The sequence below is a fragment of the Dunckerocampus dactyliophorus genome, chromosome 3 (genome assembly GCF_027744805.1).
Source record: "Dunckerocampus dactyliophorus isolate RoL2022-P2 chromosome 3, RoL_Ddac_1.1, whole genome shotgun sequence".
In the NCBI taxonomy this organism is placed as follows: Eukaryota; Metazoa; Chordata; class Actinopteri; order Syngnathiformes; family Syngnathidae; genus Dunckerocampus; species Dunckerocampus dactyliophorus.
The window spans coordinates 32,174,132-32,197,713 of NC_072821.1; the positions used below are offsets into that span (position 1 = coordinate 32,174,132).

General features: G+C 39.8%; 1 protein-coding gene across 2 annotated transcripts in view; it reads left to right on the top strand.

Moving 5' to 3' along the window:
• Window positions 1–5,752: 5,752 nt before the first annotated feature.
• The window catches only part of otog (otogelin), an 83,847-nt gene continuing 66,017 nt past the window's right edge, over window positions 5,753–23,582 (top strand). For both annotated transcript variants that reach the window (XM_054771615.1, XM_054771617.1), the window contains exons 1-16: window positions 5,753–5,899; window positions 5,986–6,043; window positions 6,724–6,778; window positions 8,511–9,162; window positions 10,395–10,493; window positions 12,111–12,268; window positions 12,451–12,572; window positions 12,878–13,086; window positions 13,909–14,039; window positions 14,271–14,377; window positions 14,566–14,675; window positions 14,772–14,897; window positions 14,966–15,074; window positions 17,734–17,780; window positions 18,857–19,002; window positions 21,061–21,193. In XM_054771615.1, the coding sequence (XP_054627590.1) occupies window positions 5,827–5,899; window positions 5,986–6,043; window positions 6,724–6,778; window positions 8,511–9,162; window positions 10,395–10,493; window positions 12,111–12,268; window positions 12,451–12,572; window positions 12,878–13,086; window positions 13,909–14,039; window positions 14,271–14,377; window positions 14,566–14,675; window positions 14,772–14,897; window positions 14,966–15,074; window positions 17,734–17,780; window positions 18,857–19,002; window positions 21,061–21,193 (2,335 nt within the window). In that variant the 5' untranslated portion in view covers window positions 5,753–5,826. The remainder of the gene's footprint in view (window positions 5,900–5,985; window positions 6,044–6,723; window positions 6,779–8,510; window positions 9,163–10,394; window positions 10,494–12,110; window positions 12,269–12,450; window positions 12,573–12,877; window positions 13,087–13,908; window positions 14,040–14,270; window positions 14,378–14,565; window positions 14,676–14,771; window positions 14,898–14,965; window positions 15,075–17,733; window positions 17,781–18,856; window positions 19,003–21,060; window positions 21,194–23,582) is intronic.

Consider the following 23,582-nt stretch of genomic DNA (forward strand, 5'->3'; position numbering starts at 1 on the left):
TTTTTTTTTTTTTTAGATTGTTAGCCACTGGAAGAAAGATTACCGAACTGTGATGAAAGTTGGTCAGCCCTTGCCTGTTGGCGAGCAGCGCCTCTGGTTGCATGCTTCCAACTTTGTGGAAAAGGTTAAGGAAGACCCTTTTCTGTTCCAAGAGGACAGCAGTGCACAAGTAACATCTGATGAGTTTAGAAAGCCTGTCAAATAAGCATGGAGTGAAGTAGAACAGAGATGGAAAGCGAACTGGGAAAAAAAAAATCCAAAAAAATTCCACACACCAAAATCTTGGAGGTCTGACAACTGTTGACTGGATGTGATAAAAAAAAAAATTCTTTAGAAATAGTTTTTTAACTCAGACACGAGTGAATTCAACACATAATAATCATAATAATAACAAAACGGGCTACTGTTGTGGGCGTAATCCAGCTAAAACTCAACTCTGAACCGCCGACGTCACTTCCTGTACACACATCCAGAAGACATTTATTGCAACACACATGAGCAAGAGCACTTATTTAAATGTATATAGCTTATTTTCTCTGATTATATCTACTATAGGAATGTAAAGGCCACTATAGGGGTGTTACTTCATGTCTAGAGTTTCATCGTTCCCTGGTCATATGTACCCCCATAAATTAATTAATTACAGTAATCCCTTGTTTATTGCACAATTGGTTCTGCACCCAACTGTAGTAGGGTTCGTTAATTATAAGTTGAATTTTCATAGAAAACCTGTTTATGGCCTTCTATCATTATTAGCACCCATAGTCACCTATACACTCGTATTACCTAATATAGTAGACATTATAAGCGAAAATAAGCCATGTAAGACAAATAAGACAGTAAAGTTGCACGTTATCATTGGGAAAGCTCCTTGTTCTTTTTTACTTCTGGTTTCTGTACAGTACTTCATGCATTAGCTATTGTCTCATCAATGTAACATTACTGACGCCTTGTGGCCAATGTAGAATATTACATACCATCACGTCTTTTTAATTTGTCGTCTGAATGGCTTGTATTTGTATTTTAGTTCATTTAGCCATTTTTATGATTGAAAGTGCTGAAGAATAATGGGCGCGTAAAGGTGACTAAATAGGTGTTATGTGCTGCACATTACAATATGTACAAGGCGAGGCGTCTGGTGCTGAAATACGGTACAGTGTTTTGTCTCTTTCACAGCCATAAGGATTGAATAACGTAGCTTATTAATTCACTTTTTTCACTTTGGTATGTCTACCAAGTGTAAGGCAGGCTCTGCTGGTGGAAGTGCGTTGAGAAAAAGAAAAGCCATCATGGAAGTGAAAACAGACATCATCAGAAGTTCAGGGAGAGGAGAAACGACCACCAAGACTACTATGCAGAAGGATCTGCTCCTACGAAAGTGACAGTGATAACTAAGCAACGTAGTGGTCTTACAGTGTTATTGAGATGGAAAGGTTGCTTGTGCTCTGGCTGGAGGACCAGACTTAACACTGTATCCCAATGAGCCTTGTGTTGATTCAGGAAGTGTTGCTGTACGCCTTCTGGAGAGTCTCCTGCCTTTTTCTACTTCCTGCTCCCACTGAACAGGAAGTGGGAAGTAAGTTATCTCTTTTTTTAAATTGCTGTTTCATTTCATTCTTGTATAGTATTTTATGTCCCATGTATTCTGTGTAGAGTTCAGTTAGGTTCAGTTTAGGTATGGAGTCGACTCACATCACAGTCTAGGAATGTATCTTATACTTAACCACCTGTAATTGTAACAGTCCACCTGGAATTATTTTAGCTTTAGAAGTGTGGAGGTTGTTTCGCATTACAACGATGCTATAACGACAGATCACTTAAAAAAACGGAACTGAATTTTGCAGCTTTTTACTGAGACACACAGAATGTACTGTACAGTACATGAATAAAGAACGTGGGATTTACAATATGAACAATATCAAGAGTATGTGAAGGAACCTCTTTGTTTACTTCCTGAACGACCTCCACAACATGTTTTGCAGTCTGGCAAAAAAAAACGACAACACGGCGAGGTACACAAACTAAAACATAAAATACAACGGAACCTTGGTTAGCGTCAGTAATTAGTTCCAGAGGGTCCGACTCTAACCAAAAAGGACGCGAACCAAATACATTTTTCCCCTAACAAGTAATGTAAATCCCATTAAAAAAAAAAGCCAAAAATGTCAAAAAACACGTTTTTATAGTTTTACATGCCGAAAACAATTGGAAATGCATATCAGTACATATAAATGATGAATGAAAGGGATAAATGAGGTTGAAAGGTTACTTTTACCTTCACTGAAGACGCTTCACTGAGTGTTCCCAAAGACGCAATGTGGCAGCGACTTCCAACACCTTCCTCATCAACACCATTTTCTTGTTTTGAGTTTTCTTTCTTGAATTCAACAGTGTTTCTCAACTCAGTAACCCAGAATGGAGCCAAACAAAGTTGCCAGTGCCAGCATTTTGACAAAGAAGGTGAGAAACACAATTGAATTCAAGAAATAACTCATGGCAAAACAGGAAGGTGTCAATCTTGCTGCCACATTGTGTCTTTGGGAACAGTCAAGTCTTCAATGAAGTTAAGTAACCTTAAATGTTCATTTATCCCTTTCATTTCTCATTTATATGCATTTAGAATTGTTTTATGCATGTAAAACTATAAAAATGTGTTTTGTGTTAACATTTTTTAGAGTCAACCGCTGATGATATCATTAATGACGACATGGGTGCCGGTTGCCATTTTGTTAGCAAGCTAAGGATGCTAACAGGACGTTTTGTGATTAAAAAATACATTAAGAACACAGTTGGACTCATGCAGTGTAGTAATAACGCGACAAAACGCGCGCCATTTTGTACGCTAAACGGAAAATGTATGCAAACCTAAGCGTAAATATTCAAAGTTAACCGAAATACACGCTATCCGAGGTTCTACTGTGTCACTTTTCTGCAGAACTTTGATGTCTTTGATGTGTTAAATTACTTAGTGTAATTTAAAAATAGCATTGCAAATCCTATTGCCGGCTACAACTTTGGTATTAAAGGTTTAAAAATAATAATTTGGAACTGAAAATCTTAACACCCCCCCTTGTTACCCTGTATAACAAAAAACTAAGAACCGCCACCAACCGCCACCACCCCTGTCTTTTTCCCCATTTATGCAAGGGGAAACCCCCTCGCTGTGGGAAACAAAGCCTACTGGGATCTCTGAGGGGTCCATAGAAGTCAAAGGCCTTTTTAGAGGGCAAAGAAAGGAGAGATTCAGGAAGTGTGGCCGCCGCCAAAAATGAGACATTCACATGCTAATAAAGCCCAGGGAGGCTGGTGACACTGGGGGGCAGAGAGTTTTCTTATCCGGTACGGTTAGCCTTTGTTCAGATTTTGAATTTCCCCCCAAATGTAACATAAAACAACCTATGGGGATGCCAATTGTTGAAGCAAATTGACTAAATATTTGTTGTGTTTTCAAATGCAGCAGTTACGTGTAACTGCTGCATCCACAACAATATACTGGACTGTAATGTGAAATTACACAAACTGTACAACTGTGACGACTCCATATAAGCTTGGAAACTGTCCACAGAGTCAGGGAAATTGCAGTAAAACAGCAGAATAGAGGTGGTGAAGCTTCATTTTTCAATACTGTTGTCCCTCGCCACATCACGGATCGAATTTTGTGGCTTCACTCTATCACGGTTTTTCTAAAGTATATTAAGTACTAAATCATGATGTTTTGTGGTTGAATACGGCCTATTATTAGCCAAAAATATGCATATATAATCAACTTTCATGCATTATTTTGCCTAAATTAAGTGTTTTTTTTAAATGAATTAAAATACAACTATAAGGCATTCAGAAGACACATTCAAAGATGTGATGATATGTGGTACTGTATTCTACACTGGTCACTAGATGTCAGTAATGTTAGTGTAATGTTCGGTGACACACACAAGCACCAGAACCGATCGCCAGAACAACAGGCTTTAATTGCAAGTTTGAATGAGCTCACGACGTGCACAAGAATCTGTCAAACATCAATGATGCATGAAGACAAAAAAAAATGGTAACATTGTGGGCTTTTTTCAAACAGTGGTACGTATATGCTGTACATTTTACTTGTATTTTCACTTGTTTATCAACGATGAGCATGAATGATATACAGTATATATGGGGGTGGTCGATTATCGTATTGATCCAATTGTAAGTAAACAAAGGGTCTCCAAATTTTTTCCAGTGGGGGCCACATAGTGAAAAATGAAAGGATGCAAAGGCCAATTTGATATTTTGTAAAGCAAAACATGTAGATATGTTAAGACGTTATATGTATTTAAATAAAAAACTGCATCTCAGCTTTGTGATATAGGTGAAAAAGCTTATTATAAGTATCAACTTCACTCCTTGCTCTGTTTTTCAATTTTTGCTGGGTTTTTTTAATTTTCCAAATATTAAAATGTTTTTGTTCAAGGGCTAGTTCAGATTTTTTCACATGAAGTTGTATGACATCCCCATCAGCAGTGTAGTCCATCAACGTGACTCACACCCCACTTGGTCTCCTTAATCCCGTTCTAGTCGGAGTTTGCTGATGAAGAATGTAGTTCTACGTAGTCTGGGGTTTCACAAGTAAGGAGTTTGACTTCTCAAAACAATATGCATTCAAAAGAGTAATACATTTGCATCATAAAAATGCCTACTCGGAAAAATCTGACTTCACAAATTGCTCTGCATTATATTTATCTCCCGCCATATCCCTGCGCACTTAGGCCTCTCCATTCTTGTGTACGTGACGAAGACGCTCACGTCTTCTTCCGCTGTGGAACAAACACGTAAACAAGATGGCCGCAGCGCTCCGTCGCGGGTGTAGATGCGCGTGTCTTCGTCACGCACACAAGAATGGGGAGGCGACAGTGTGCAGGGATACGGCGGGAGACAAAATATAACACTGAGTGATTTGTGAAGTCTGATTTTTTTGACTTTTTGTTTGTCATTTTATTACGACGTTTAAACAATAACATACTTTGTCTTTAATATTTCAGCTCTACTAAAATTATATTTTTCCTCATAATACATAGTTTCTTCTCATAAAATTGCAACCTTTCTTCTTGATAGAATGAGATTTTTTTTCTCTATTTTAATTTTATTCTGCTGTTCTTTTAATTTCTGCAGTAGTTTTATGTCTATTTATTTAAACTTTCTTCTTTTACATTTTCTTTTTGTAATTATGACTTTATATTTTGACTTCATTCTCATAACATTGGAAATTTTTCCACAACCTAATTTTCCAAAATGTGCAACTTTATCTGATAGTTTTTTTTTTTAAATTACAACTTTAAAAAAAATTTCTTTCTTTAATATTTGAACTTTATGCAACTAAAATGTGTTATTTTTCCGCATGATATTTTGACTTTATTCTTGTAAAATTACTGATGATTATTTATTTTTTATTTTTTTTTTAGCTTTCTTGTTCAATTATAATTTTAGAATGTATTGTGGGTCAAGAAAAAAACAGCCTGGCTGCACTTTGGACACCCCTGAAGTAAACACTTTTACGGAGTGTCTGTTACAATACACTGCTCCACATCAGATGTTGATGATAGCATAGACTTGTGTCATCTGGATCCGCTGAGACTACCTCTGCCTCTCCAGAAGAGTGTTGGGCGCGTTTTATTGGCTTGGCCCCGCCCACCTACTGCCTTACGTATGCATATTTTATGCTAATGAGAAGGTGCCCCGGCTCTTGGGGCTCTCAGCCGGCTGCTTGAGGATGAGCTGGATGGCGCAGAGCAGGCAACAGCGGGAGTCCAGCCAGAAGGTTTTCACCAGGTGATGCTGTCGAAACCTGACTGAATGGATCGTTACTTAGGACTTAGCTGGAAAAGGCTTTTGCACTTATCTTTATCTTTAATCCTAATTTATCAAGGTGAGACACTACTTTCACAACGCGTACCTGTGTTTCTAGCAATGTAATTACTCTCGTTCATCTCCATCTGCTTACTTTGATTTCAGTGCAGCTATCGAGCAATGAGGTGGAAGTGGACCATTTGAACTCAGATGAATTTAATAAGTAAGATGTGATTTATTTATTCATGTATATTACATTATTGCTCAGTGTACAGTCATGGAAAAAATGAGTAGACCACCCTTGTTTCTTCAGTTTATTGATTCATTTTAATGCCAACTGGTACAACTAAAGGCACATTTGTTTGGACAAATATAACAAATATAGCTCATAAGAGTTTAATTTAAGAGCTGATATCTAGCAACTTCCATGGTGTTCTTGATAACCAAAAGCACTTAAGTTCTTACATGAATAGCTATAGATAGCACTGCCCAACAATTCAACTCTTATGAGCTATTTTTGTTGTCATTATTTGTCAAAACAAAGGTACCTTTGGTTGTATCAGGCATTGAAATGAACAAGAAACTGAAGAAACAAGGGTGGTTTAATCATTTATATACTTCATTGCATATAACAGTCTTGAATTGTATTTTTTGTTTTACCAAAATGCTAAACATGTGCTGTTTTTGAAGAAATTTCTTTAATTTACTTTTTAAAAAAAAATATAATATACATTAATATACATATAAATGAAAATACATTTAATTAAAAAAATAAATGAATTACATTTGTTGCATAATGCAAATGGTACAATTTTGAGTTGACAGTTTAGTTTGGTTGTTGGCGGGTTTATGGTGTCATGGGGGAGATCAGCAGCAGGAACAAATCTGTCCTTGTTCTTTCAGACACAGCAGCAGGATAAAGCAGCAGAAATGGGACACCGCTTCCCAGGGAGGGCAGGTAGGCAGCGACATTCACCATCCTTGCTGATGGACGTGGTGCACAACCAGAAATATCCAAAGAGCGACACGACATGGAGCACTTTTCGACTTTTTGTCACACACTCTATTTAGCCCCCCCCCGTGTGGATGTTCAGTTAAAATTCTGCAGAAAAAGACACGCAAGGAAGTCCCAGTAGGAATATACAGTAGCTGTTATGTCGTTTTTCCTTTTGTCCAACTCTCCAGAAAGGTGTGAGAATTCCGGTCCAAACTATGGATGTGACAAAACAGTTATCAGCACAAGTTGCAGGTCACTGGTGCACAGAGCAATGTCATGTTGGATATTGCAACAAAACACTTGTATTGGTCTAAAAAGTCACTTTGGTGCTTCAGTCTTTGGCATCTGGCTCAGCTGCACTGTGGCTGGTATGTCTAAAGCGGACTTTTACTATGTCTGTTACTGATCTTTGATGAAAAATTGATGCTATGGAGCCCCCACATTGCCCCTAAAGGTCACCTTTGCCATCTGCTTTGTTCCTACTGCTTGGGTTTTAGAGCTCAGGTGTCCACAGAGCCTCTAAGTCTGGGAGCATTTTTGGTCTGTCTGCCAAAGAGAAATGTTTTACATGTATGTTACATAACTTTTACAGTGTTACCAGTTGACTCATTATCAGGGTTGGGTGTTGGTTACATACAGTATTATCCAACATTGTAATTTTTGTACCCAAAAGGTGCGCGAACCAGTACTTAAAAAAGGAAATTACAGTATGACACGTTCTCCGAACCTGCTTCCAAAAATATATCACGTGCTGGTGTGTTAAACTTATTGGACTCCAAGATGCAGAGAGGAACAGAACGGTTGTGATAACAAAAAGGTTTCATACAAAAAGAGACCTTCGTGGAGGAAAAAGGCAACACAAAAATGGTCAAACAGTCCAAGAACAAAAATACAGCGCTAAGCCACATAAAACTAAGCAACAAAAAGCGCTGCGAGCCAAAAGGGGTGCAGGGGAAAAAACACACAAGAGGTGAACAGAAATCGCTGCTGAAAACCAAGCAGGTACTTAACATTCGCTGTTGCACACCGAACAGGATCACTTCTGGAAGTAGCCAAGCAGGAAAAAAATACTCACTACGAGGTAGGTTCTGAGATCAGAAAGCTAGTAGTGAACAAGGCAGGTTGGCACAGGTTGCAGGTGAGGAATGAAGGAACAATCTGGCACTGAACAGCTGCCCTCAACAAGCTTAACAAGGTGTAGAAGTCATTGGCTGCAGGTGTGTGCCAACAGCTCCGCCTCTGCAGGACAGCATGCACTAAAACAAAAGGCAGACAGGCGGCAGCAGAGCGACAACACAGATTATGACAAAAAAACGGACAAAGTGAAAAATTGTGGCACATAAAACACTGCACTCACAAAACATTCATGTCACTGATAACAATCGTGATGATTGGACACCACATAATTATACTAGCCTAGCTTCTTTGCAGCTGGTGTGTGTTGGAAGCAAAACAGAAGGCCTTCAAAGCGCTTCGTAAGCGGAATAACGTGCATGATGGTGATGGGTGAGCCATCACAACAGTTGACTCGCCGGTACCTATACCTCATTTCCGTGCAGCAAAATGAGGCACCGATATCTAATTATTTGGTCCAGATACCACCGTTGCCACCAGTGCCATTATGATACTGTGTTTCTGTACACATCCCTAATCATAACTAATAATTATACTGTATTAATTTCTTTTCTTTTAGGAACCCCAATCAACATCTGTTCCATCAGTCCGCAACACATCTGCCTTCAGGCAAACTCCAGTCAGCCGGACGGCCACATCCAATGTGACCTCCAATGACTTGCCGCACACAAGCTCCAGCTCTCAAAGGAGACTGAACTCTAACTTCACCGCATCTTCAACAATTCATGTTACGATACCATCAAGAACAGATTCATCCAACCAACAGCAAGCTACCATGGCATCGCTCAGCCAGTCAGCAGACACAACAACTCCACCCACCAAAGAGACACCTACACAATCCGCCACTGTTACGTCTAAGCACAGTCTTACGCATACAGTACTCACCAGCCCATCAGGCAGCGCTCCAGCACCATCACACACAGCATTATCTAGCTCATCGACTCCAGGAGTGACCACACCACAAACAAGCCAGTCACCAACAAGGCCAGTCAAACAACCAGTACTGACCAACACCAACCAATCAATGCCGAATCCATCACCTCCCGGGGAAACCTCGATGAGCTTGGTAAAACCATCAAGCTGGTTATCAGCTAATGCAACAGAAAACCCTGCCAGCGGAGTCTTTTCGCAAGACCATCGTCCAGTTCAGGATTCAGTATTCACCAGACAGGCAAAAGAAGTCCTGAGGTCAAGGTTGCATAGGATGTCAGGTAATTGCATGCACTGATGTATCAGAGAAAGAAGTTTCCGCATTCATATCTTTGTTACTATTGGATGACGTGTTCTTTGTTCTCCGTGTGCTTATCGAGATTCCTCCAGTTACTCCAGCTTCCTCCCACAGTCCAAAAACATGTTTGTTAGTCTGGGTGATCATAACCCCCGAATGAAAGAGAAGGAAGATAAGCTTTGGCGTACTAATTAAAAAAAGTCGTGTGATATCTGTACCTTTGTGAGATGCGGCTGAGTGAGCACACATGCTATGCTGCAAGCCCACTCAGCAGATGGTGTAACAGGCGGGATGAGGAGCCATTGTTTTGTCTTTGCTAATTTGTTCAATGACTGCCTACTTTTTGGAGTTTCATTACTCTAGAGGGCAGACAGATTGGGACTTTTCACTTTGGGAATTGAGACCTCCACAGTCAGCTCTGCATCACTTTTTTAAATTTTAGCATAGGTAGGTGACAATTTTGTACTGACGTGCGGTGAAGTTTATGGCTGGTGAGGCACCGACTCCCTTGGAGTTTTACTTTATGTTAATACTGCTTAATAACAACAATCATAACAATGTCGTTGTAGCTTGGTTAACATACAGGTCACATTATATGTAAATGGAGCTTTGTTGGCGCTTTTTGGAGTTTTTTTCAGAAAGCTTTATAGGCGGAATAGGTAATTCCCATTACGCGCATTCTTAATTGCGTCTTTTTAGCTGTTTTTATATCTTTAGAATGCACAGAAAAGAGAAAGACACACTGTATGTCATGTCTCACGTAAGGACTGTGAATGATGGGCAAAATTCCAAATAAAGTGCAGCTTTCCTTTAAGTCAACAACAACAAAAAGAGGAGAAAAATTCACTTTTGTTAAAAGCTTTCTGGTCAAATACTTGTCACTCCCATTTATTATTGTGTTATTATTGTGTTTTGGTTAAAAGCAAATTAGTCTAATACCTATCTCATTAATACTGTAGTAATTTTATCTTTAGAGCTGCGGTTTGAAAATGATCCCCCCCCCCCATGCCTTAGTGGTTTGCAGTCTAAATCAAATAACCGTGCCATATTGGCTCAAATATTTTGTGGGACTAGAAACCGAAATAGCAGTAAGTCTCCTCTCACTCGCCACAAGAAATAGATGTATGCACCATGTATGCATGCGACGAAGATGTTGGTCTTGATGCAATGGTTAACAGGTGCTCATTAACCTGCTGTTTTCTTGTCTTTTTCAAGAGTCATGTGACTTTCCCTGTCTGAACGGTGGTTGGTGCACTCGGACAGATTCATGTGACTGCAGCTTGTTTCAGGCTTCGGGACACAGGTGTCAGACAGGTAAATCAAATTTTAGGTCCACTGTTTTCAACCAGTTGGGTGATCTGAGAATCTTTTTTTACTGCGTAGGTTCCGAACAGAAGTGCTTTGTACAGAACATCACATTCATAATTTGTTGTTGGGGTGTCCAAACTTTTTCCAGCGAGGGCCACATAGTGAAAAATGAAAAAGGCCACTTTGATATTTTGTAAAGCAACACATGTAGATATGCTAATAAGTTATATATATATTTCAAGACAATACTATATTTCAGCTTTGTCATATATATCAGTGGTCCCCAACCTTTTTTGACCCACGGACCGGCTTGTGTTCCCACAAATCTCATACACACAAATACATTATAGCGATCTAATTTGATCTTATTTATTGTGTAAAACTAAGACATGAATAACATCAAATTAAAAGCACAAAATGAATGCTGACCCACCATCCACCAGTTCAAGTTCCAGCCAAGTTTTTCCACAGAGATTATTACATCGCTGTTTGACGTGTGTGGTACAAGGCAGTGTGCTAGCATGAATTAACTTGAGACAAATGTGCACATTAGCATTCAATAAGTCATCAAAACTTACCTTTATGCATTCCCACATAGTATCAGCATTTGAGACCAAATATGAGGTGAAAGAAAAATGGTAAAAATACAGTAGTAGTCTGTCTGTGCGGCATGAGATAAAGTTAGCACACGCACAATAGACATGCGTTAAGTGAGACGGATGTAACAGAGAGAATCCGGCCACTTTTCAAAATAAAACATCAAAAAAATGAAATAATGGAAATTATTTTTTCTTTCTCTGCGGCCCGGTACCAAATGACCGGCGGCCCGGTACCGGCTGGGGGTTGGGGACCACTGATATATATGACAAAGCCTATTAGTATTAGTATCAACTATGGTCTTTGCTCTGTTTTCATAAAATTCTGACTTTATTTCCATAATGTTTTGACTTTATTCCCATAATAATTAGATGTGTGCCCAAACCAAATTTTCCAAAAATTACAAATTAATTTTATTTGGTTTGTTTCACATAATACACATTGCGACTTGATTTTTTTTTTCTTTAACATTTCAACTCTGTGCTACTAAAAAGACATTAGTTTGCCTCATAATACTATGTGTTTATTCTCGTAGAACTTTTTTCCTCATTAGAATATTTTGACTTTACTATCGTAAAAGATAGTTGTGGGAAAGCTGTGGGATAAATAAAGTAAAAATACAAAATTTTTTTGCTGTTTTTTTTTTAAAAATTTTCCAACAACTTCAACTTTCTTCTTGAAATTATGGCTTTATTTCCATAATATAAATTATTGCCATAATATTTTGACTTTCTATTCTATTTTCTATTCTATTCTCGTTACATTATAACTTTTTCAGCAACCTAATTTTTCAAACATTACAAATTTATTCATTGTTTTGTTTATTTCTCATAATTAGAATAATTAATAATAATATTTTGACTCTATTGTTGTAAAATTAGTGATGATTTTTCCATATTTGATTTTTTTTTCATTTTGTTGTTAAATTCTATTTTGAGAATGTGCCACAGCTGTACTTTGGACACCCCTGTTCTACCCAAACATTATAATCCAGTCTATTTTCTGCCCTGGTCCATGTGTGCTCAGTTCCAAATCCTGGTTTTGAGAGGGAGATGACATGCAGGACCTGGGGTCAGTACAACTTTGAGACCTTTGATGGCCTCTACTACTACTTCCCTGGTCGATGCACGTACACACTGCTCAAAGACTGTGAGGAAACCACCCAGGCCAGCGTCGTTGTCCAGGTGAACTTTCATAGCAGTATGGTTCATTCATTTTGCTTTTGGAGAAAAATGCTCAAAGGAATGTAAAATATTAGCCATGCGTCAAAAATAGACATTTTTAAGGCTGTATCACATTTTTTCGCCTGAGGAAAAATGGGCATCTACTGTAATAGAATTGATAGATGACATCCTTCTGTTTGCAGGTGCACAATGACCCTGACTGTGGTTCTGAGCCGTATCGCTGCCAGCGCTCAGTCAGCCTCTTCCTTCCGTGGGAGGGCGAGGTCCGGTTGCACGCCACCAATGTGACGTTCAAAGAGCAAAGGTCAGAAGTGAAAATTAACCTTTTTTTTCTTTTTTGGTGGACGACCAGAAGCTTTATTTCTCTCCATCATGCAGGTCTTTTTATATCCAGCAGAGATAGCGCAGCTGTCCTACCTTGCTTACAGTGACCTGGTGATTGAGAATATTCGCAAACGTAACATTGAAATTAGTTGGAATTTCCTACTACTGTATGCAACTAATTTAACTCATAAAAACACCACATGCTTTTCAATGTGTGTGTTTTTTTAAGCACGTACTGAAAAGAAAGGCTCAGTATTTCTTATTTTAAAAAAATGACATCTCCAGTTTGCAGCTTCCACATCACATCCATGACCTGCATCTGGAGCAGATCTCCCAGTACGTGTTAGTGACACAACCGCAAGGCTTCACGCTGGCCTGGGAGGGACACAGTGGCTCGGTATACATCAAACTTAGTCCAGAGTTTGTGGGCAGAACCTGTGGCCTCTGTGGCAACTTCAACGCAGATACTCAGGATGACCTCAGGACCAGCTACGGTAAGTTCCATTCCTAGGCTACCTGCAAATTGTGAAAAACTGCGAGTAATTGAGCCTATAAATAAAAATGTCTATTTATGACATTCTAATCAAGCCTGGGCTATGCTGCTGCGTCACGGCCGTACTGCACATAACAGTTAACAGTTAACTCATTACTTGCTATGAATTACAGTACAGGCCAAAGGTTAGAACACACACAACACAACTGATGGTCCCAACCCCATTAATAAGGCAAGATATTCTACTAAGTAACCCTGACAAGGCACACCTGTGAAGGGAAAACCATTTCAGGTGACTACCTCATGAAGCTCATTGAGAGAACACCAAGGGTTTGCAGCGCTATCAGAAAAAGCAAATTGTGGCTACTTTGAGGAATCTAAAATATATGATGTATTTAGTTAGTTCACACTTTTTTGTTCAGTACATAATTCCATGTGTTCATTCATAGTTTTGAGAATCTAGTAGGTAAATAGTCCTGAAAATAAAGAAAACGCATCGAATGAGAGGGTGTGCCCAAACTTTTGGCCTGAACTGTAGCTCACCCAACATAAACCAATTCAATTCATCGAACCACATGCCTACCTCACTCACGGTGCAACCAAAAATGACACAAAAAGCAACATGTGTGGAAGACACACTATAACTAAATCTCTGTACATTTTGGCAAAATCCAGCATGGCCTTCCTGTTCTTTGATGAAAATTCCGCCAATTTGTGGGGTCACAAATGCCGAATAGGCAGAGAATCACATATAATTAATATTCATTATTAATTACATTATTCATTATTATTAACAAAGTTAATATTTGTGTGTCTCTTTCAGGTATACTGAGTCATGAGCTAGAATTGTTTGGAAACAGCTGGATGGAGATGCCGCTGCTCCAGCCTCGGTGTCCCATGGTGCCTTCAGGTTTCTCCTCACCTTGTGCAGATGTTGATGTGCACGTTCTACTGGTAAGACTAATATCTGCATCTGTTCAGTTAGAGTGGGGCCTCCTGGAACGAATTAATCCCGCTAACCTAAGTTCTACTGTAATTGGTGTTCCTATTTAGTTCAGCTGGGGTTTCAAATAGTCGCCAGTTCATTAGGGTTTGGACTATGGTTACATGTGTGTTGGATGCATACCATACATATACTCCATAATGTTGCTTTAAATGTTATCATTTATTTATTTATTGTACCAGAAAGTGGAGGAAGCGTGTTTAATGCTGCTGGATCCGCCATTCCAAGGCTGCCATGACTTTGTCAACCCTTTGTCCTACATGGCCAGCTGTTTTAACATCCTCTGCATGTAAGAAACCCAGTTTGCATGTTACGATCTATTCCATGCGTCATTTTCACCAGTGTTGTGGAACATCATATGATGTGATGTCCTTTGTGTACTGTATAATTGTTAATATTATTTGATGGATGGGCAACAGTATGAAGAGTGCAGCCTGTTTAAGGTTCCCTTTCCCTCTTCAATATGCTTCCTTCAAGGTCGGGCCCTACTAGGGAGGCAGTGTGCCAGGTGTTCACTGAGTACTCCAGGGCCTGTGCCCATGCTGACCAGTCACTGAATGACTGGAGGGACCACATTCCTCAGTGTGGTATGTGGTTTGTTTGTGCCATAGATGCACCAATGACCTGCTGACGCCTTACAATTTGCAATTGATCATTTTGTGTTTCTTTACGATGGCAACCAGCAAAGCAGTGTCCGGCAGGTCTACAGTACCTGGAATGCATCAGCTGCTGCCCGGCATCATGCAACAAAGAGAGGACGTGCATTGACAGCAGGCTGGCCTGCCTGGATGGATGTTATTGTCCAGATGGTGAGCTGGCATCCATTTTCCATTTTCTTTGTATTGCAACATTTGTGACTCTCGGCCTCGGTCGTCAGGTTTGATTTATTCAGAGGGGAGCTGTGTAACACCCTCAGACTGTCCCTGTGAAAACCATGGCATCTTCTACCAATCTGGACAAACGATACAGGAGGAATGCAACAACTGGTGAGCCTCAAAAATCTCCCACCTTTTTACTGCCTTTGTACCTTAATTAAACCGCAGATGGGCCCATCTTGCTGGATAAAATATCCCCCTCGTGGAAATTTTAAGACCAGTTGAAAAATTTCCCAAATTCTAAGTAGAGCTTCAAAATGCAAAAAAAAAAAGAAGAAATGGGAGTGCGAGAAAAACATTTCTGAGTAACCGATTTATTGCAAACAAGCCTTAAAGTGAAATAGGCTGTTCACCAGCTGATCAAAACTTTAAGAACACAGCCTTTAAAAGCCAAAATCTTGGCAAAAATGTGAAATCAATGTCATTTTCTGTCATGATGTCTTGATGGCAAAGGCAAAAAAGCGTTCTCTCTTTGAAAGCGGTGGGATTGTCGAGCTGCATAAGCAAGGCTTCTCGCAGTGCGGTTGGACGCAGTAAACATCCTGAGGGTTATGGAACAAAAAAGTCAAGTGGGAGACCCAAAAAATATCACCAGCCCTGAGCCAGAGGATCCAATTGGCTGTCCGTCAAGAGACCATCCTCGGCCCAAATGAAGGTTGTTACTGGTGCAGAGTGCAGTCCAATAACCATCAGACGACATCTGATAGAGAAGGCTTTTGAGAACAAATGCCACAAAATTGACCGTTTGGAATTTTCACGAGAGCACCAAACATGGGACATTGAATAGTGGAAGAAAGTTTTATTCTTTGATGAGAAAAAATTTAACCTTGACGGCCCTGATGGCTTCCAACGTTACTGGCGAGATCCCACTGACGAGATCCCACCTGAGATGTTTTCCACACAGAACAGTGGAGCGGGTGCCATCATGATCTGGGCTGCTTTTCCGTCAATGGAACAATGGAGCTCCAGGTTGTGCAGGGGCGTCAAACGGCAGATCGCTAAGTGGAGATGTTGCTGGGGGCACCTCTCATGACTGAAGGCCCTCGTCTGTGTGGTAATGATTGTTTTTTTCAACAAGACAACACTGCAGTTCGCAATGCCCGCCTGACAGAGGAATTCTTCCAAAAAATGGGGGAAAAAAATGGACGTTAGTTCCAGTCAGTGGATGCCCTCCGTGAAGCCATCTTCATCACCTGGAGCACTAGCCTCCTGGAAACACTGGCATCAATTTTTTGTATTGTATTTGTACTTTATGTATCCCACAGCGGGGAAATTCACTTGTTACAGCAGCAAGCAAGATACGCAAGTAAAGAATACATAGTGACATAGTGGCTACAACATGGTTCAGGTGGTGCAGGTGTTGTAGAGCCTGACAGCGGTCGGTATGAAGGACCTGAGGAACCTCTCCTTCTTACACCGTGGGTGTAACAGTCTGCTGCTGAAGGAGCTGCTAAGGGAACCCACAGTGTCATGTAGGGGGTGAGAGGTGTTGTCCATGATGGATGTCAGCTTAGCCAACATCCTTCTCTCCCCCACTTCCTCCACGGAGTCCAGAGGACCATCCAGGACAGAGCTCGCTCTCCTGATCAGTCTATTGATCCTGCTCCTGTCCCTGTCAGTGCTGCCCCCTCTCCAGCAGCCCACAGCATAGAAGATGGCTGAGGCCACCACGGAGTCATAAAAGGTTTGTAAGAGTCCTGCACACACCAAAGGACCTCAGTCTCCTCAGCAGGCGGAGGCGACTCTGGCCCTTCTTGTAGAGGGCGTGGGTGTTGATGGACCAGTCCAGCTTGTTGTTAAGGTGAACACCCAGGAATTTGTAGCTGTCTACCAACTCTATGTCCGCTCCCTGGATGTTCACCGGTGTAAAGTGAGATGTTTTCCTCTGGAAGTTCATGATCATCTCCTTTGTCTTGCTGGTGTTGAGTTGTAGCTGGTTAAGCTCACTCCAGCTGACAAAGTCCCTGATGACCGTCCTGTATTCCAGATCATTCCCCTCTGAAACACAACCAATGATGGCTGTGTCGTCGGAGAACCTCTGGATGTGACACTGTGTGGAGTTGTGTGTGAAGTCCGAGGTGTAGAGGGTGAAGAGGAAAGGGGAGAGCACCGTACCCTGAGGGGCACCTGTGCTGCAGAGTACCATGTCAGACACACAGTGCCGGAGCCTCACATACTGTGGTCTGTTGGTGAGGTAGTCTATAACCCATGCAGTCAGGTGTTGGTCTACTCCCACACTCTCCATCTTCACTCTGAGTAGTGACGGCTGGATGGTGTTAAAGGCACTGGAGAAGTCAAAAAACATGACCCTCACAGAGCTCCCGCTCTCCTCCAGGTGTAGCAGTGATCTGTGCAGCAGGTAGATCACAGATTTATTGAGGTGATTAACAAGAATGGCACATATGGAGTCCTTTTTGGAACATTTTATTTTTATTTTAGGTGGGTTTCAGGGTTTTTTGGGCGACGAGCTTAAACTTTTGATCAGCTGATGAATGGCCTATTTCACTTTAATGCTTCTTTGCAATAAATTGCTTCCTCAAAAAAATGGTTGTCTCACACCTATTTCTTCTTTTTCATTTTGAAGTGCTACTTAGAACCTCCTAAAGATGCAACAGTGCAAAATGTAAATTCTTGCAATTTTTCAACTGGTCCTAAAATTTTGATCAGGAATGTATTATTTTGTCTTCTATGACAATCAGATATGATCCCATTATCATCCGCCTTTCATTTTCTGAGAGCAATCCAAGGATGTGTCTGCTTTGTGTTTCAGCACATGCTTGGCTGGAGTATGGAACTGCACCGACTACAGCTGCCCGGGTAAAGTCAAAATCTGCTACTTTGCTACTTTTAAAATGATCTACCTCCTACTATAAATATAGAAAATATATATATTTACTATATTTATGAAAAAAAATATGAGTACGTATTATGTACGTTACACATATTGTTTATATCAGGGGTGCACGCACTTTTTCAGCATGCAAGTTACAAGTTAAAATGATGTACCTCTTTCTATAAATCATTTAACATATAGAAAATCTAACCGGTAAACTTTGAAATACTATTGTAAATATTAATGATTAGTATTGTACAGTTTACAGGTAACCAAAGTAGTCGATACCATAATTATATTCAATATGGCAATAAAGATAATTACACATAATTCCTCAATAGTTGCGTACATAACCTGAGTACTGGTAATATGGCAGTCAAAATAGCTACGTAACGTTCATTAGGAGACACAGTTCATGTATTACATCCAGTTAGTATTTGCTATCAAACCGATATACAAGAATTGAAAATGATTATGCAAAAGACAATGCAGCCGAAGTCAAGGCAACATTTTAAAAAGGTTTCAGCAATGGGCACATTTTCCACTTCATCATGAAATAATAGTGTAGGAAGCGGACATGTAGAAAGCACTGATTTCTGTAATGGAGTTCATGACGCGAAGCAAAGCCATTAAACAATACACTTTTTTTTTCTGCATAACTAGCTGCTACAAGTGAACAGATAACTTTAGTTATAGATATAAGCATCTTACCGCTGAGTTAGTTTATCCGTAAGAAGAATAATAAAGATGAAGGTTGCTTCTCAGTGTAGCTTGAAACGCCGCGGGGGAGCAAGAGCGAATCAGGAGGGGAGCTTAATGTCAGCTGACTGATGTTATATGACATCTATAAAGTGACGTTTATGCGATCGACCCAAACTACCATGGCGATCTACCCGTAGCTTGCAATCGACACCCCTGATTTACAGAGCGCATCATATCAGGACACGTTGTCACACGAGGAGCGCTTGTATGCAGAATCATCTGTCATTTGCACACAAAGAATGACAAGCAAGTATTTTTAACCCAACCTAATGTGGAAATTGTCTCCCTCCTTCTGTAGGCGAGTGCTCCGTCACTGGCGACATGTATTTCCAGTCATTTGATGGGCGTGTCTACACCTTCCCGGCAACGTGTCAGTACGTCCTGGCTAAGAGTCGCAAGTCAGGGAAGTTCACGGTCACCATCCAAAACGCCCCCTGTGGAGCTGTGAGTCAACTTTGCAATCCTTTAGGTGTCCCAAATTGGGATAATGCGTAAATAATAACGACAACTTCTTTTTGACATACTTGCATGTGCTGTAGTTTGGAGAACCAGGAAACGATGCAGCTGAAACATGACCCTGGCAAACCTATCTGTTAGCTGGGCAGAATAACAGAGCTGTAGGTAGATTTTTAGCAAGGAAGGAAGCTAGAGAGGAACTGGCAGGGCTAGGGATTGCTTGGAAAAGAGAGGTGGATGATGGGCAGAGTAGAAGCGGGGAGCTGGCGGCACATGGTGTCATCTAATGGGCTCATTGGCCCCTTACAGTATGGTATGGTATGATTTATTAGTTTCAGACATGAAGGAACATTGCATGGTTACATTTGCATGGGTTAGGGTTTGCCTCTCTTGAGCCCACCTAAATCTGTGATATGAAAATATGGTATGGAAAAAGGAACCATAAAGTCATCTTAATTTAGACAAAAACAAATTTGACTTACTGTTTGAAGAGAACATATATCACTGGTGAAGCTTACAGAGGATGAGACGCCTTCTTTAAGGAAACTTCAGATGTGAGAGTACTTTGGCGGGATTTCCAGGTAAGTGAGAGAGCACTCGGCCTTCCACCGCTGAGAACGGCTGGTCATCTCGTCCGATGAATTCAATTAATCTTCCGGTATTTTGCTTAGATTTTTGACTGTCACACACATACCGGCTTAGTGTCCACATGGCTGCGTTAGCTGCCGTTTGACTGATGATCACAGTGTGAGCCTCGAAAACTCACCAGACACCGTCGAGTGTTTGTTCTTCAAATGCTGCATTAAATTAAAGCTTTTTTAACGTGCTACCCCTGCAAGATAGTTTTTGTGGCATGTGTTGGTAGTTAGGTTGCAGGCATGCATGATGTTTTTGTTTTGGCATGCCTGAAGGGAAGTGGGAGGACACTACAATAGTACTGGCCACAGGTGATCGGCTTTTGTGATCGGAGTTGAAAGGCATTTATCGGCATATGCCGAACATGTGATTTTTCACGGAAATCGGATACTGATTGGTGGCTGATCGATCGGAGCATCCCTAGTTGAAATAGTTGGAAATTTAAAAAACAATCAGCCAAAATGACAAAAAAGCGCTGGAATTTTACAAGAAAAAGTCAAAATATTAATAGAAAAAAGTCGTATTCTAATGAGAAAAAAGTTACAATTTTAGGGGAATAAACTTGTAATATCATGACGAAAATTAATGTCAGTTTAGTAGCATAGTGTTGAAATATTAAAGATTTTTTGGTATTTTTTTTAAAGTTGTAATATTGTGAGAAAGAAACAAAACAAAATAAAGTAGTCGTGGTCATTTATGGAAAATTAAGCTGAGGAATAAGTCATAATATTATGGCAATAAATTCATAATATCACAAGAAGATAATTTACGAAGATTTTTACAGAAGGAAGTTAAAATATTTGGAAAAGAAAAAAAAAACAGCAAAACAAGGGGGAACAATGACAGACTGAAACTGATACTAATAATAATTCAAGTTTTTTTCTTGAAATATGGATATCTTCTTAGCATATCTACATGTGTGAGTTTACAAAAGATTAAAGTGGCCCTCATATCCTTTCATTTTTCACTATGTGGCCCTTACTGGAAAAAGTGGACACGCCTGGAGTATACCCTTTTGAAACAGATCATGCACTAAACTGGATTAAGTGTCAGTGACACAAAGCATTTCTTAATATCAGAGTGCAAAGATTGAGAGTTGCTAAAACAAGGTCATTACTTTTGGTGTTGAAGCAGTTCCAAAGCGCCAGGAACTAGAGGAGTGGGTCAAGGTCCCGGCACCCCTGCCTAAATTTATGGTACTGATAATTTTTGCAAGAAAATGCATGTTCAGATTACGTGTTTAAAATCATTCCTGAACTGAATGAAACCAGCAGCAATCCTTTCTACTACATGTAGCAGTAAAATGTCACTCTCCATCATGTACTGTACCGCTCAGTGTGTTTACCGCTCTGCTTCCATTTCTTAAAAAACACAGTTTTGGAGCTTCAGGCCATCTTGTTTCCACTGCAGAATCTGGACGGGGCGTGCATCCAGTCCATCAACTTGGTAATTGATGAAGATCCAAAAACGGAGATTACACTAAGCCACATTGGTGAGGTCTTCATGGCCGGGCGGTACCGCATCTCCCTGCCCTACTCTGACGGTAACCATTCTTTTACTACCTTCCACGCTGACTTACAGCTAGTAGCATCTCAAAGCAATGTTTTATGAATGGGTTCTATACCATGTGTGTAAATGTGTTGTAGTGATCAATAAGTGTCTGTAAAGGTCTTAAAAAAAGGTAAAAGGTAAGTAAGGGAAGGTGAAATAAGGGAAGAGGACGATTGACTTGACCTTGAGTAATCCCATTCATATAAACGGTGCACCTTTGTAGAATTTGTCTATGAAATGCTAAATGTCAGAGGAGTTATGAAGTGTCATTTGGTATCACATACCAGGGGTGTTCAAACTCTTTCCAGCGAGGACCACATGATGAAAAATGAAAGGATGTAAGGGCCACTTTGATCTTTTTTAAAGCAACACATGTAGATATGCTAACAAGTTACATTTCTTTCAGGAAAATACTGCATCTCAGCTTTGTGATATACTGTAGGTGATAAGCCAATTATTAGTATCAACGTCGCTCTTTGCTCTTTTTTTCCACATTTTTGCTGTTGTTTTTTCTCAAATATTTCAACTTTCTTTGTAAATAATCTTTGTAAATAGTTTAGACTATTTTGACTTTATTCTCATAACTTTTTCCCCAACCTATTTTCCCAAAGATTATACATTTATTTTGTTTCACATATTGAAGCGGTATAGAAAATGGATGGAAGGATATTTTTTTCTGTAATAGTTCAACTCTGTGCTACTAAAATGACATTATTTTTCCTCATGATATTACAAGTTTATTCTCGCAAAATTGTAACTTTTTTCTTTTTTCTCTCTCTTTTTTCTTTCAATGTTTTGAATTTATTCTCGTAAAATTACAGTTTTTTTTTTTTCAATTTTCAACTCTCTTCTTGTAAATTATGACTGTATTCCCATAATATTTTGACTTTATTTCCATAATATTATAACTTTCCCCCAAACTAATTTTCCTTTTTTTTTTTTTTTTTTTCCCCCAAACTAATTTTCCAAATATTCCAACTTTCGTTCTGTTTGTTTCTCATGATATTACGCCTTTTTTTTTTCACATTTCAGTTTTATGCTACTAAAATGACATTATTTTTGTAAAATTACGACTTTTCTTGTTAGATTACAACTTTTTTCTAATTCTTGTAAAATTACTGCTGATTTTTCCATTTTTGCTGTTGCTTTTTGTTTTCTTGTTAAATTATATTTTTAGAATGTGTCCCGGTCCAATAAAAAAAGAGCTCTGGCTGCAATCGGCCCCTGGGCCGCACTGTGGACACCCAGGCCATATACAGTAGAGCCCCGCTATTTGCAGGAGCTAGCTTCCGAGACCACCCGCAACGCAACGTAATTGAGACGCCCATGAAAATGTCTATTTTGACACCCAGGCTAGTTCGTCTGTGACACAGGCTTGCTGTATTATAATGCGGCTATGTATGATGATGACATTTTATGCTTTATTATCACATATTTATGAATGATGATCGACTTAGGGTGAATGAGATGGGTTTTCTTCCAAAAAAGGCCTATTTTTGCTGTGGCATTTTGCTTTGCAATCATTTTTCCCCCTTCTAATTTCTATTGTGTTACCTTGCATTGCACCGTACAATACTTACTTGCTGTACTCTGTGTGTATATGTGTGTGTATGCTAGCAGCCCCGCCTCCTCCCCACAGAGCCAAAGCGACTATATGAGTGTCAAAAGGTCTCCCTTTGTTCAAGCCATTATTCTATGGAACACTGTTCCTATGAAGCGTGTCGGTTGCTGGCGCAATGCGCTGTGTGAACCCTCTTACTGCCTTTTTGGAGGAGAGAGATGATGAAAACAGACACATTATTGAGTTTGTTGTCGTTTAGCGTGTGATTAATTAATTTGTTTGTTATCGCAAGCCAGTTTTTTTCTGAACAAGAAATCTGGTCATGTTTTAATCTCGCCAGCTCTTGTGACATCCCTACTAAGGACTAGCAAAAACTGTTACCTGGATGCTGCTTTTTCTTTCAGTTTTGCACATGTTCATTTATATTTGATTGGTGATGCTGTGTTGTTTCACTGTAAATAGTTGGACATTTACAAATACACATAATCACACTGGACCTTTTTGTCAAATTAAGATGTTTTTTTAGTGCCCGAGCACCTAGCTATAGCACCTAACAAAGGCCCTCTTGAAACTGCTATTTTTATTATTTTTCATTATATATATTCCGCAACTTTCCTCACATTTTTGCGGACCTTAACTTGCATGAAAATGCACCAAAATGTACAATCTCGTCAAATCCGGCGAAAAATGTTATATTACCGGCGTCCCAAAACCCCCAAAACTCACTCAGTAGCGCCCCCTCTAAATTTGTAAAATATTAGCCCCTGCCACCAGTTTCATAGTTTCATAGATCATCACGAAATTTGGTGGAAACATCAAT